Here is a 16,565-nt window from a genome sequence, read left to right on the forward strand (position 1 = left end):
TTCGAACATGTGTTGCGTAACGACCCCTTTGGTTTAAGACATAGCAACGAAAAACATAGATCACAAGTGAAAGTAAAACAACTTGAGGTGTCTATGTTATTGCACTTGCTAAATTTGTTTAAAGTATGTTTGAGAAAATGCAAGTCTGAGGATCGGAATGAGGCACTAAAATTAATTACCATACATGAATATGAATGCTTGATGCCATGGTGCCCTTCAATAAATATTTACATGGGGCTTACATAACATACGTATTTGAGATTCTGGGATAGGGAATACAGCAATTTCAACAAATTGTATGCGAGTTCTGGACTAAAGTGGCTAATATACCCTTTGTACAAGTCGAGCGCCCTATTGTGTTGAATAATATAGTGAAGGCAGTGTCCTAAAATTTGCAGTTTTAATAAATATCAGTTCAAAATAATGCGTTGAATACAATTTAACGTTTGTCATGCCTCTAATTTAAATTCACAAGACAGGTGGTGTCAAACAATGGTGATCTATCTGTGAATTACATTTGCATATCTACATTATAAAATTAAAAGAACTCCCCTCATAGGGGGATAGTTCGTCACTTTATTAGTGTAAAACATCCATATCCCCATAACCATATCTGAGAGGCGGAAAGCAATCTCAGATATGCGAAAGGCGCTAGCTCGCTGTGACAAAATGCAATGAGACATGTAATTGGCGAATCAAACAGTAGCATCAATGTGAATCTCCCCCGAGGGTGAATGGCAAGCAGAGTTAAAGCGTAGGTCAGCATAACTGGCATGTCAAAAAAGACACCAACATTATGAGTAAGCTAGGCATGAGCCCGATTAAAAAATGTTTAAGCATGTCCAAGATGTCACAATTTAAACAAACAAGATGGCCGCCAGTCGGCCATATTTTATCAAAATGGCAAATTGAATTGACATGTACATGTATCCATGTGCCAAATACAAATGAAAATGGTACATAAATCTTGGGAATATAAAGCCAAAGTAGTATAGCCAAAAAGTCAGATGGCTGTCAATCGGCCACATTTACCACAATTTAAAAAACAAATAAGATGCCTGCCAGTTGGCTATCTTTGAACCAATTGCGAAAGAAATTGTCATGGACATGTAACCTATGTACCAAGTTTGAATGAAAACTGACAAAGCATGTCCAAAATACAACATTTAAAAAAAAAAAGATGGCTGCCAGTCGGCCATTTTGAATCAAATCGCTAAACCACTGCATGTGCATACAATGTATGTCCCACATAAAGTACTAGACACATGCAAAGAATGAATAGAATTGGTCTGAAGGATTCTGAAATAAGACTACGGACGGACGAAAACCGAATTATAAGTCCCCGTTTTCTGACTTCGTTCGAACAGGGACTAATTACACACAATGAGGAGGTCGTTTTTTTTTTTACAAGAAAATATAGATCGATGCTACTGGACAGATATGATGTATCAGAAATTCATCGTCAACACAAATAACATAGTTAATCCTCTTTCAGTTTACAGTAAATCATACACTTCATATATTTAAAAAAAATCTACATAGTATGAGTAAATTACAATATAAAAATACACAACAAATTTGAAGATAACAAATTCTTCACACTTATTTGGTATTTTATATAGTAAAAACAACTAAAATACACTTAATTTATTTCAGAAAGTCCTAAATTAAATACAGGGGTAATGAAAAATAACTTGGACATAGTTTTTTGCACTGACCAGCAATTGAATTACATAAATACTTTAATTATCATTATCATGCATCAAATATAATTGCAGTAATGATAATTCCTTTTACAATCAATCAATTTGTCAACTACAAACTAAGGTAAGCTTTATTATAAAGCATATAAAATGTTTCAGTTTGTGGATTTGTGAAATAGAGATTTACCTAGAATCTACATGTAATACTGCTGAGAAATCTAAAGGGCGGTTGCCATAGTAACTGATAAAGTGTTCACATTGTGTACATAAAGTACATGCTCAACACAAATGGCTACTTTAACAACTTGACAGGAGATTTTTTTTTTTTAATTGTTTGAAATATGGTAAATACTCCAGTATATTTCAGTAGTTCATACATTCACCAATTAAGGTGAGTTTTCATGTTACAGGCACAGGAACAGTTTCCAGCAGTAGCATCGCAACTTAAACTTGGCAGTGCACAGGATTCGTTCCTCCAGTGTACTGGCTGCTGAATTCTCTGGAGATGCCTTTTTTATATATACAGTAATTGCTCACAAAATTGTGGGAACATGTTACCAAAGTGTCTCTGAAATCATCTATGACGATAAATTGTCAGAAATGGTGTTTCCTGTATGCAAATAAGCTAGTTAAACATGCTAAAGAAACATGCAGGATTTCTGATTGTGATGTGTTTATGGCGAACAGCTGCGGAATGGATACATGGCATAAATAAGATCAGATTCAGGACATACAAGTTTAAGAAATATATCAAGTTGTATAGGAACGGTCAGGGCATGTCAGAGATATGGCTCCAGAACTGTATTCCTATATTGAAGCAATATGCCTACCACTCAAACATTTAGAATCCAAACTAAAAAACACAGGTTATAACAAGACAGTCACCATTGCTCATTTATTGATACACAAAACTGAAATGAGTCAACCTTTTTGAATCGAAATTTGAAATGAATATGCATAAAAATGTATGTACTGTAAATGCATTAATTATTCCCTGGGTTTTAATATTGCTATTTTTACTGATAAGTAAAATCATTTAAATTAAATATATGTGAACATGTAAAAAAACAATAAAACTCATTGTTTTTCCGTGACAAAATTCATGAAATTAAATCACAGCTCAAAACATGAAAATAAATGGTACAATATAAATGAGTACAGGTAGTTCTGTGATGGCAAAAATGCTTAATTTTGGTGCTTTTTAAACTTTATAATGCCTGTCAATCAGCATCTTAAAACCAATATGTATATGTGTGAAGTTAACATGTGATCGGCAAGATATAGTCAGGGACACATGGAGATTAATCCAAAAGGCCACATTCAATAAATCTGATATCACATGGTCACTCATTGGGGATCCACTATTTATCACATCACTGTCCAGAGAAAAATATGGACATGAGCACAGGGATGTGTATAGTTAAGAGGGACAGAGATAAGGAACCTCAAACTCCACACACTGCTGTGTATTCCATTTTATATACTAATTTAGAGCAACAGTTGTTGTTTCATCAAAATATCTTGTGATGAACAGAACCACTGTATCATATAGATTTATAATCCACATAAATATGACAGCGTGGTTTAAAAGCCCAACAAAAAAATAGATCTGTTTCTGTTCGGCGTGCATGTCAGTCCCAAAGGCACCGCTTGAAAGTATTTTTGTTTTATTTGGAACAAAGAAGAAAAAGTGTGCCTGCTGTTAGTGGAACAATATCTTGTTTCTGCGCAGATCAACATTATTAGCACCAATTCATACTGGATATACGTGCATAATTCTTCAAACTCAAAAAGAGAGACGACTCTTACTTCCATGTTCAGTAGGATAGCTGTTTTGACCCATAGCTGATGCTTTTAGTGGTGTTAGTTCTGTATCATTCACGTCACCACCCTAATAAAGAAACACAATAAATATGATAATCTTGTACTGTACATTATTACATATGTACTGCAGTTTATTTTGATTCGTCCCTGAAATCAAAATCGATATTTCCACAACCCATATGCAAATGAGGTCCGAGAGCAAACAAAGTAGTCCCTTCAGGAGTACAGTTTTTCGGAATAAACAATATTTAGAAGTACGATATTTTCCCCTTGGGGTACATGAATATACTTGCCGAGTGACATGAAATTTGAACAACAGTAATGGTACTTTTAGGCAGTCACTTATTTTGGCCCAAACTAATTTGCATATCACCCATGCAATAATGTTCTCGATATTTTCACGGTCGATATGCAAATGAACATGGTATTTTCATTGGCTACCGAACTATTTTTATTTTGTAAACACATTTTCGTCTGCTGTTTTTATCCAGTTCAAATCGTTCAACAACAGTCAGGTGTACATCACATGGAATACTACAATTGGGAGAACTTAATGTGTGTTGACCACCTGGAAACTGAGTTTTATAAACCTTGAAGGGCTCTCAGAAGATCCACCAGCAGTAAAATCAGCGATTACTCTGGAGCCGCAACCATCAGCATCGAGATACCAGGTTTCTGCTGGCGACGTTGCGGCATTACTTAGTTCCAAATAAAAATTACCAACGCCAAAAGAGCAACATTTTAACCGGTAATCAAGACTCAGTCAATCCACGACCAGCAGGCAACATCACACACGAAGGTGTAGCATGCAGCCACAGTCCCTCAACGAAGGACTGTGGTGCAGCTAAGCGACAACCGCTGTCGACGAAAGTCATCCCGTCTGTAGAGTACCGCAGTTGCACGGCATGTTTGCCAATGCACAATTCTGTGGCGGAACTTTTAACTTCAACATAAACTGTGTATCATAGTCGTCCAGTTCAAGTTCTGGTTCTGCCGTGGTCCCAACTAAACGTCAACGAGTTATTTATTCGGACAGCGACTCAGATTAGACGTCTGATTATTTTAATTTCAAACAAACAGTGACACGCGTTCTCCATACGCGTTCTACACTTGTATTGGAACATATTAATGGGCAATGGGATTCCCCGACCTAAATTCCATCCCGGTTTGCACGTTCTTTCTTTAATACGAAATTATCAAGTATGGAACATATGTAATAATAACAGAACCCCACACCCTCCCCGTGGCTTTCGCTGCGTATGGAAGTTATTTTCATGTTATTTTCGCTTCGCTCGTGAAAGTACGGCCGCAGGATACACCGCATCTCGAGTGTGGGGTGTGGGGTTCTGTCATATTATTTCAGCTGGAAATAATTTTTTTTTCTCTAAAAAAAAAAATTGTTGACAGATGCATGTATGGACACAGTCACATAGACAGACAAAACACAACTCAAATTTGGTTTATAAATTACTTTCCATACTGATTTGCCTTAAAATTCACATGAAAACTGGGGAAAGGAGTCCTGGATGGTATTTTGCTAAATAATAGAAATGTATCTCATAGAAGCACACATAAAAATAAAAATTGTATATATTGCATACAGTTTGCATACTTGATTATTAAAATATTATGGTGATTTTAGACACACTTCTGTCATTTACGTATAAAGATATACAACTACCGTACTTTCCCGATCATAAGCCCAGGGGCCTGAGCATGTAAAATTGAGAAAATTAGGGGGTGGGCTTATACTTGAGGACTACCTCAGAAAAGATTATTCGGAAAAGTAAAACTATGTTCAATGACCAGGTTTCACAACTAGATGATTACATTTTTGGCGTTTCGATTAAACACCCTGGGCCTATACTCGGGGATGCCCTCAACTTGTTAAATGTCTAAAAACAGAGGGGTGGGCTTATACTCAGGGAGGGGCTTATGCTCGGGGAAGTACGGTAATAGAACAAATCGAATCATATAAGAAATTTGCACAAGCTAGTTTCTAAAACCTGAAGAACAACAGAACCATTGCTGTTGATAACATCATAGTACAATGTAATGACAAACCTTTGGTGGGGTAAATCCTTTTTCTTTGCACCATTTATTAAAACACAGGGTAGCTTGTTGAATTTTTACTGGGTCTATGTCCTTACAGTAGACCCTAATGTGTTGTTCAGCAAACCTCTCAGGTAGCATCTGAGAAACCTGAAATAATAATCACATGACAGTGAAATGAGGGAAATATTCATAATGATGGATTTTTTATTAAAGGGCTTTGAAATGCACATGAACAACAAATTGTATTTACCATATTTACTGTGGGACACAACTTGAACTATGACCTGTGGGACTCAACTTGAACTATGACCTGTGGGACTCAACTCTGACCTGTGTGTAATGCGTAATCTACATACCTGATTTTTTCTGACCATCATTGCTTCGTTAGGATTGGCTTTAGAATAAAACCTAACATGATCAATAGGATTCTGGTCACCCATGCCGTAGTCTAAATCAATTATCTACAAGTGAAAAAGAGACAATTTGATTCCCAACCTGATAAAACTGGGATCAATCTATATCGCAAACAAATTTAAGTACTGGTGTTGGCAAGTCATTCTAAAATGAATAAGAAGCAGTTATGATTATATGTAGATTAATAAGTTGCAAAAGTACAAGTTTTGGTTGTTAGTAGACTAGAGGTGTGAAAAATGAACTTTTTGGTATGGATGGGGGTTAGATTTACTGGTATCATTAGATTAATTAATCAATTAGCCATGTCTATTATACACCAAAGTTTGATGTTGTGTGATAGACTGTTAAATCTGACACAGGACAACGGAGTCACGCTTCCGAGACTGTGTGGTAATACTTACATGGACAACGATGTTATCAGCTGGCACTTGGTGACCTGCTGTTGATAATATTGCTGATATTCCTTCCTGAATTTGTGGAATTTCATCCTGAAAAATAGAATATTAACATGTACAAGGTAAAGTTCAATGTGTGCACCAAGATTAAACAAATTCTGTCATTGCATGACTGAGAAGTTGGGTTGGACGTACAGAAATGCCTGATTTTTAGCACTAAAATTGCAACCATTTGATTAATATCGTAAATCAGATCCCAACAACGAATGCAATATGGACTAAATACCACATAACCATAAAAATTGTTGCAACCACAATGCAAGTAAATGTTCAGCAACAACTTTAGACAGCGCCATCTAGAGTCTGAAACTAAAGTCAAGCTTGTTCACTTGTTTAAGTATGACCATTGACAAGCTATTGTCACTCCCGGTGACTCTCATTGGGAACATATTTTTTTTTTTTTTTTTTTTTTTTTTTTTTTGGAAATGCCTCTAATCAGATACCTTATTTTTCCTAGCTGAAAATACCTAAGTTGGTCAGATTCCAAGTCAATCATGTACAGATTTGTTGGAAGCAGTAATTAACCATCAATATGACCCAAGTAAATGCATGGGTATATATTAAATATATGCCAAATATATTAAAAGAAATAGGTTGGCGTGCAGTTCGCGCCCTAATTTTTAGTAAAACAAGCCATGCATGGCATGGCACAGTCTTCGTCAGTTATCAAATTTAAAATATATAGTTTTGTTTATAGTAATATAGCTGGAATATAACCATGTCAGGAATATTATTTTTTAACATTAAAATGATTGACATTTGTATCTGATCATCAAACAAGTACTTATTGAGAGATATTGCTTTGGAACAGCATTCAAAATCATCCAATTTGAATACATCTATATATATAACATGATGTATAACGAATATATAAAATTTGAATATAATCAGTCAAAGCATTTAAGAGATATGGCTCTAGAAGCCCAATCATTAAAACAAAATGGCTGACCGCCAGTCAGCCATTTTGAATCCAATCTGAAAAATAAAATGACTTGCATCAGGAACCCGTAATGTCTAACGTATGTACCAAGTTTGAAATCCATCCAAGTCGAAGATATGGACCGAGAAGCCCATTCATTAAAACAAAATAGCCGCCAGACAGCAATTTTAAATCCGATCTGAAAAATAAATGATGTGCATCAGGAACCTGTGATGTCTAATGTATATACCAAGTTTGAACAAAATCTATCTGTAAACAGCCGAGAAATGCTTGATTTTTAGGATTTTTTAAAACAAAAATGGCGCCATTTGGCCATCTTGAATCAGATTGTAAAACAAAATGATGTGCATCAAGGTCCTATAATGTCTAACATATACACTGTAACCTCAGTATAATGAACACCGTTATAATGAACTTCCTGATATAATGAACACATAGCGTGTCTCCCTCTCACAGCAAACCCAATGTATTATGTACTTCATTATAGTGAACATTTCACTATAACAAACTAATTGTATGTCTCCCAAAGAGTTCGTTATAGCGAGGCTACAGTGTATATCAATTTTGAACAAAATCCATCTATAAACAGCCGAAAAATGTTTGATTTTGATGATTTTTAGCACAAAAATGGCCGTTATTCGGCCATCTTGAATCAGATCGTGCATATGTATAATATCATGTATGATGTATGTGTGATTGTGAAGTTTGATTGTGATTGGTCCAGGCATTTCTAAGATACAGGTCCGTACGCACGCATGCACGCACAAACACACGCAAGCACGGAGGTCAAAACATAAGTCCCTGTTTTTGACAGTGTACAAGTCTGCATAAGATCTATAATGTATAACACAATGTCTCTTGATAACATTCACCTTCACCAGAACCATACCACGATGTCCACCCTCTATTAGTCTCACATGCAGTTCAGATATTGGCTGAACTGCATTGCCGTGCAAGTGATTAACTCAAGACTCAAAGTCAAGTTAATAGTACCTGATTAATGGTGACACCATCAGGGGGTCTTGTTTGTCCAATACATTTATACAACTTTCTTGTGAATATCTTGCGAAGTATTGTGCGAGATTCTTCTATTTCTGGTTCTGTTGTTTGTAATATTTGGTGAATAATATTATCCGTTAGTTTACAGAATGCTACCATGTCATCTATTGTTTCGGATATCTTAACCATTGTCCTGCAGAAGATATGCATAGATTAGGGCGAGATGGGTACATGAAATTACAATTAATTGTAGTGCATAAAGTTATGTCCAAGCATTGAATTTCTCTACAAATATTTCCCTTACACAGGTATACTGTAACAGAGTTTATTTTCCCGGGGTTTCAATCTCACAAATTTTAAATTTTGGGCATATTCACTAGGTTTAAATTCATTACCGGTAATTTGATAGTAAAACAATGCATTTTTAAATTAATGTGATTTAAATGTAGCAATTTTTAATGGCATGTGAATAACTTTCATGTAACATAATTATGACAGCATTTCTACAGAAGTATTGGCCCAGCAAATTAGCAATCTTGCTCACGTATTCACCGACGCATTTCGTTTAGACAAAGCAGGGAGCAACAATTATTACATAGTCTAGTCACTTAATCATTTCAGTAACTGTAATATATAACAAGCTAGTATATAAAACATAGTCAGTTCTGTTTTCAAAAGACAGGAGACTAACCAGTTGATCGCTTAAAAAACAAAATGACAAAATAGCTGTCTACTCTGCCACTATGTATTTTCAAGTGTTGCATTTCGGCATTCTACTTTCTAAATCTAGGTGTCTAACTCCAGAACTTCGCCAATATTCACTGATGAGTAAATATAAAAACAGTTTGTGTTATATATAGTTTCAAAGACTAGTTGAGCAGTATTTGCATTGTCCATTCTAACAGCTATAAGGATTGGTGAAGAAAACATACTAAGGTATGATTACTAATGGCACCAGCAAGTCAATCTGGTAGGAAATCTGTTTAGTCATAACCAAAGTTTGCAAAACGGCTACCCAAATACTGGTGAGATTTGCTGTAGCACATTACATGCCATATAGTAAAATATGGATATAATTTAAACATGTTAAATTTAATCTGCAGCAAATTTTACCACATCACACGAGTACTTATCGACTTTCACTGAAATCCTTGTTCAGCCGAAGTTAAGATTGGGACCCCCTTGTGGTAAATTCAATCAATCCTTCAGTCAACAAGTTACCGTTTGATTACCGTAATTCTAAGAGTACCGGTAATGATTTTTTTAAACTAAATTTAGAGACTTACCACCTTACTAAATATTGTGATTTTTAACAGTATTTCAATAGTTTACATACAATGCGCTGAGACTTGAGTAGTGCATTTGGAATATACATTTTCAATATCGTATTTATCCGGGTAAGTGCCCATGCCCAGGCAAACACTCACCCCCCACTTTTAATACAATAAAGAAGTTGAGATCATATCCGGGCATATGCCCAGGGGATCTTTTTCTACACTTGTAATAAAATAATTTAAAAAAAACTATTTTTTGTTCGTTGTATTAACGATTCAAGCAAAGCAAGTGTTGCACTCGTTCGGCTTCAGTGTCATCGACAATAAAACCATTGTAGTAATCCGTACCCGGGGGAGTGATTGAAATCACGTTGTTTTGGCTTTATGAAATATTCAGTAGCAGCTTGCGAATCCATAACTTGGGCCAGCAATTTTGCAATGTCAAGCAGGGATGTCACACCGAAGGCTGTCAACCATCTTTCATCGCAGCTATTGCATTTCTCTCTTGAAAATTATTCTTCTGTCGTTGGAAAGAAAATTATTCCTATTTCAAGCCCACCGTGATATCCGTATAGTGAGACATTCAGACCGAATGGTAACTTTCACCATGATTGATGAGCTTCTAAGTCTGGTAAGAAAGCAATGTTGAATTCACCTCTATGATGAAACACTAGTAGTGATGCCATTCTTAGTCAATCAGTAAAGCGGATGCTTAAAGGTCAAAAATGATTGCCAGACAGTAAACAAAAGCATCGTGTGCCATTGTAGTAGAGTCGTTTGCAGAGACCCCATTTTTCTTGTCTCTACACTCTGTGTGGGACAACATCAACGAACTTCAGGACGAAGATGTAGGGATTTTGTTTGATCAAGACAGTGACGCCGAATTGAACTTTGAGGGTTTTGACTTTTACAAAGATGACAATGAACGTACAAATAGAGATCTGAACTTTCGTAATTTACTGTGTAAATTATTATTGATCTTGTATGGCTGTTGTACCGGTATTTGTCAAAACCAAAAATAATTTTATGCAGTTTAACCCCTAACATTTTAATTCATTTTGAGTTTATGCGTGCTTGTCGGTGAGAAAATCCTACCGGGGTAATTCAAATGATTCCTCACGGTCGATTTTTATTATTTCTGGTTTATTTGTCACATTATAAGCAATAAATTATTTTTGTTATACCCCTAATGTTGCATATTGTTCATTTATTGTCGCTGCATGTTTTTATTTGCTATTCTATTCCCTGCCACAGTTTGATCTTTGTGTTGTTAATTTTCATTTTTTTTTTTTTCAGGGGATGTTCAGGACCCTGGGCGCTTACCCGGATAAATACGGTACTACTACTACTACTACTAATAATAATAAATACATACCCATTTGTGCCTGGAATCTTGATATGATCATCAGCTTTTACAAGGGCTTCAACAATCCTGAAATACAGAAGAACATTTGCAATTGAATTCTGTATAAAAATTAAAATTGAAACTGAATTTTTGTGTTTTATAAAATGATCATGATAAAACATCTTGTTTACTATTTGCAATAACAAGTAGAAATAAACCATTATTAATTATAAAACCACATATTTCATCGGGAATCACGAAATGAGTGATTATGTCAGCAGGATTACATTAAAGTATTATAATACAAAGCATGCAGAGGTCATAGGTCAATTCTCAATTTCAAACCTCCATAGTTTAGACAAATTTAAACAGCCCAGCCTTGTTACCCATAAATGAGATTCAGATACTTCTTTCACAATTTTATTCAAGTGGTCTAATTATTCAAGTAATTTTCACATCGGAAAAGACTGATATGAACATCGCCTATCATTCATAACACAATTGGGTTTTTGGATCACCAATAAAAAAATCATATACGGAAAGAGACTGTTAGAATTGATCACTTACATTGATTCTATAATCTTGTTGACTTTATGTTGATAGGCTCTTCTATGTAACGTATTCCTTGTATGAAACATGTCATACAGGTTACTGACTTCCTAATAGAGTAATTAAAATAAACTAGTATTAAAATAAATCAGTATTATCACCATGTGTTTGACTGCCATATTTATATTTCTCGTCGAAGTGTATTTTTCTATATTAAATTTGTTTATTTCAAACCAATGCTCACATAATCAATTCAACAAATTCAGGTGATGATTTATGTAGTTACGCAGACCCGTGTGACCGCACAGAAGAGAATGCAAAAAAATTAAACATTGTTTTGCTTCAATACCAATATCAAGAATGGCAAAATCTTTGGACGGGAACTTATGACATGGATTAGGTCTACACTATATTCTCGGGATTTCACTCAAAATACTTAGAACACTACTGTGTAAATGAACATACAACATCATTTGATGGAATCTCACAATGAAAAAGAAGCACAAACTTGTCCTGAACAGTTTAACATTTTCATTACTGAATAGACATCCATATACTGTTTCTGACAAGTATCAAAAGTATTAATTTTATTTGCGTTTCCTGAGTGACAGAAGTGATGTCATAGTAGTAAACTATAAATCCAAATAAACTGGATTTTCAAAGCTGCATGTGACAAATGCAATATGCAGAAAAATTACATTATGGCAAACTAATGTGTATTGTTCACAGTGGTTAAGTTGAGGTTTCTGAGTGAAAAGTAGCCAACTTGTTTAATAATATATATACTGGTAAGCATTAGACACAAATATTACCTTCTCTCTACAGCATATCTGTGGAGAACCATCCACGTTGATAACTCTAGCAAATTGCTGAAATCGGCGATAGTCAAAGTTGTTTGGAATTCCCAGATTGTGACAGTCTCTGGCAAAGTAGTCCCACTTGTCCACATCGATACCATTCCTTTTATTGGCTACTATCTCATACAGGAAACTCTTCTCTTTTTCTCTGCCACGGTAAGGACATGCAGTCTGAAGATCATTAATCACAGATAGTTAAAGAGATGAAATGACATTATTAATTATTGGCACCCAAAGATTAAAGACACATTTCCAGGTGGGAAAGATATTAGTTAGGAACATGGTTTAAGATACACCACACGTTTTAACTGTACAAAAAACTTTTGGTTCCTACAATATCAAACCAGTATAAAGGGGTCCTACTATTTAACGCCCGGACACGCGAGGGAGTGTCCGGGCACGCGCGGAGGCGAACAGGGGGGAATACCTAACGCGCGGGGCAGCGGCAGCAATCCTTGTACTGTATAATATTAGTTTATGCTCAAAATTTGAACCGGAGTGGCGAATTCGAGCAGCTATCATAGGGGAAGATGATGTTAGATGGTGTTAGACATCAGTTGAGGCAAACAACCATACTGGAACATTTATTTATTTATTTTATCTTTAAAAAAGCCCTTAAAATTCTTAAATTTCTGCAAGCACATTGGGTTGTTGCTGTACCCAGATTTGACTATATACATTGTAGAAAGAAATAGAATTGTAAAAAAGAACAATAGGCATGCAGCTAAAAGACTCCTGATATGTTTACCTTATTATTCTGTCTCTGCAATGGTCCTGCTATCTGTTCTTTTATGAATGTAATGTCTTTTTCATTTAATCCGTAGTCTTTAATTACACCCATGAGGTTGTTGTCTTCTATCAAGTAATCAAACATGTCAACCGAGGCTTGCTCATGCTGTAGAGATAAAGGCATTAAGCATATCATTAAATGAAAAAAAAAGTAGTGAGCTCTCCAGCTAGTACGCAAACATGCACAAACTGACAAGCAGCTAGTCCAACCTTAATCTAGTTTTTAAGACACGCACAGTGCAGTCTAAGCCTTAGTACAGACTAATGAATTGTGTCAGATTTAACCCCTAGAAGGGCTTGGAGATAATGCTCTACACATATAGTAGGTTTTTGAGACAAATATGGGTGGCAATCCGTCATGAACCATTAAAAAAGTGAAGACAGGTGAATACATGTCAATCCAATCCATTAGCCCCCAGTCTGATTCCAGTCGCAGCTAAAACGATTTACAATTTGTATAATCTTTCTTAGTTTGTGGCGTTTATTATTTAGTTCATATTAGCAGTAATCTCTAGTCTCTCTCCCTCAATCATGTGTGGGTGCAACTGAAAATCAAAGAAAGCTTGGGAAGAACTCCCGTGTGCTGAGATTATTGGAGACACATTAAAATTAATTCAAAATTTAGGATTTGCTTTTCAAACGAGAAGCATTATCAAAATTTATAATACATACAGAAAATACATTTGGTTTTTCATCCATGGTTTTTAATCTTATTAATTCTAGAGCACCTCTGTGATGAATTCAATTTAAATCTGATTTTTTTTTAGATATCAACATTAAACTAATCATGTCTGTGGATTACCTCAATGAACCAAATCAATTATTATACAAATTAAGTAATTATTACATATTGATTTAGGTCTGTATATTGTTTCAGTACGCACATTTACAAAATTTCATTATAATGTGATGATTAATCCTTACCAAATTAGTGGAAAGCTGAAAAAGTAAATTATTATACAAATTAGGTACCGTATATAAACCTAAAACTAATTAGATTATCTCATTGTGTTAGAGTATACATGTATAAGTACCAAAATGCACTGAATTGAGATATGTACTGTCACAGACCATCTATGTACAAACTTTCATTGAAATGTGATTAGAACCAACAAATTATGAACTATTATGCAAATTAGGTAATTAATAAGGTTAAATTAGGTTAATTATATGCATAGATTTTTTTACAAACTAACATACGGTTCTTGAGATAATGAAGGAACGGACAGCCACACATACAGGGTGTACATTTGTACATACAGACAGACACGACACGGTCAAAAAGGATTTTCACATTTGATAACTATAGGCTATATTATGAATGATGAGGGACTGAGTAAATATGCAGGTTGGCAAAAGACAGTGGTGTATATTGTCGACAGCACATACAGGTAGTGTTTTTCTGCATTTTAGGAAGCTGGTTATCATTAAAACATATTCAATCATCATATTTTTTGTGCATTTACCATATTTTATGTCTGGAAATCCAGAAAAAGTATGGTCACTGACTCACTGTCCAAATATTGGGTCAAACACTCTTGAAAATGATGATTTTGAGCCATTTACCATTGTTTCCATGGTGAAAAGATCTTGTCATAAATGTATATAACAATTTTGTTTAGGTACATATGGTGAAAAAATCATATTTGATTTATGAGATGCGTGCTTATGCTTAGCAATCTTAAATTTTAAGCGTTAGAGTCATTGTGCCAGGTCGTGTTCAATATACGACACATAGTGAGGTACACAATGCATGTAAAATACATTGCATATTTACATGTAAATTCAAATGTAAATGCTTACGTGTGACAACTGTAGTGCTTTAATTGAGTTATCACGAGAAATGTTAGATTAGAACTGATTTTGCCACTCGGCGCTTACTGCAAAAATCATTTATATCTGCTGGAATTAATTTTCACTGAAAAGACTTTTAGGGAGTTTTGTATGGAGTATAATTTCACTGATTTTTGATGAGTTTAAATAAATATAGGAAAAAGCACTATATATATTTTATTTTTACTGAATCATCCCTTCAGTGGTTATTTTTTATCTGGATATTCTCAAATCCTGTCATGTTGCACTGTTTTCAAATTCTGCTTTGAGAGTAAGCTAAACACAACTACCCGGTAACCAATGGATGATTCCTTTTTTGTGCCAGGCGACAGTTCAGGACATTGAATGTCACCGTTGTCTCTCCTGACTTTTTTCTTGTATGTGCAAATTGCAAGTGCTAGTGATGACACATAGTGCATTTTTGCCACAGAACTCATATTCATGTTTGGGACAACATGACAGGGCCGTGCGACCATCTTTCTATCAAATGGCAGTTTAATGCGCTATCCTGCGTCAACCAGGCTCGGTCGAACACAAGCACCTGCAGACCTTAACCAAGGTTCCTCCAAAGTCGCATTTGTTAATGAATGAATCTCAGCCAGTGGAATTGGCCTTCCCATTGAGACTGTGGCACACTCACCCAGGGTAGGGGGTCGACCCTTTTGATGTTCAGGCTGAGGTAGGATTTGAACTTAGGTCTACCGATCATGAGTCTGATGCGACAACCACTATGCTACCAGTGACTGGTTGATTCATGATTTTCGTTTAAGGTCATCCTTTCTTTGTCAATCAGAAAATTCTGTGTGGGATTTCTGAAGTTGACAATAGTATCGTTTTAAATGAACAGAGATGATGTTATTTTGTTCCCAGTATGAAATGGTTATATTAGATTTATAAGTTAGTATGTTTTGAACTATATGTATGATGAAATAAATTACAGGAAATATGCCTTGAACAGTAAAACTTTACTAATTTTCTTTAATGTGCCAATTGTTTTGGCTTCATCTTTTTATTTTCTGTTCAAATGTGATTTAGAATCATGTTGCAATGTGCATGAATTTACATGATTTTGTTATTGTTGTAGGGCTAACTTACATCAAGTTTGTTCATCTTCTAGTCGTTTGTTTAGTTGACTGTTGTCTTTGTCAAATGACCTGCATTCTCAATCTGAATACTTAGCATTGAATGTGAGCTCATTTTCACCATGTCTGTCAGCTGAATTGCTATATGTGTAAAATTCATGGCAGTTCTAATGAACCCATGCATGATTATGTTGGGAAAAACTGTATTTGACCTCAGCGGAATTGAGTGATTTCATCGGATGTGCCAAACCATCATAAACCAACACCTTTCATCACATGATTGCTTAAATGACATGTGATTTTGCATGTGACTTTGTGTTCCATTTACCATGGAAACCACAAGACCATTCGCCATTGTGTTTGATTTTGTTAACAGTGAATCCAGGTTCATAGTGGAAATTCTGCCACGGTATAATATGGCGTGGCAAAAACCAAATCAATGAATC

The 16,565-nt window shown here is 35.2% G+C and overlaps 1 protein-coding gene across 1 annotated transcript in view; it reads right to left on the reverse strand.

Annotated features, from left to right (window-relative positions):
- Positions 1-386: 386 nt before the first annotated feature.
- LOC102803050 (deoxynucleoside triphosphate triphosphohydrolase SAMHD1-like) overlaps positions 387-16,565 on the reverse strand; it is a 32,750-nt gene continuing 16,571 nt past the window's right edge. Inside the window, exons 8-16 of the mRNA XM_085500183.1 lie at positions 13,164-13,310; positions 12,371-12,586; positions 11,577-11,668; positions 11,040-11,096; positions 8,385-8,583; positions 6,398-6,484; positions 5,939-6,043; positions 5,592-5,729; positions 387-3,594 (exon numbers count right to left, since the gene is read on the reverse strand). Of these exons, the coding sequence (XP_085356309.1) occupies positions 3,490-3,594; positions 5,592-5,729; positions 5,939-6,043; positions 6,398-6,484; positions 8,385-8,583; positions 11,040-11,096; positions 11,577-11,668; positions 12,371-12,586; positions 13,164-13,310 (1,146 nt within the window). The 3' untranslated portion in view covers positions 387-3,489. The remainder of the gene's footprint in view (positions 3,595-5,591; positions 5,730-5,938; positions 6,044-6,397; positions 6,485-8,384; positions 8,584-11,039; positions 11,097-11,576; positions 11,669-12,370; positions 12,587-13,163; positions 13,311-16,565) is intronic.

The sequence above is a fragment of the Saccoglossus kowalevskii genome, chromosome 6 (genome assembly GCF_978046115.1).
Source record: "Saccoglossus kowalevskii chromosome 6, keSacKowa6.1, whole genome shotgun sequence".
Lineage (NCBI taxonomy): Eukaryota > Metazoa > Hemichordata > Enteropneusta > Harrimaniidae > Saccoglossus > Saccoglossus kowalevskii.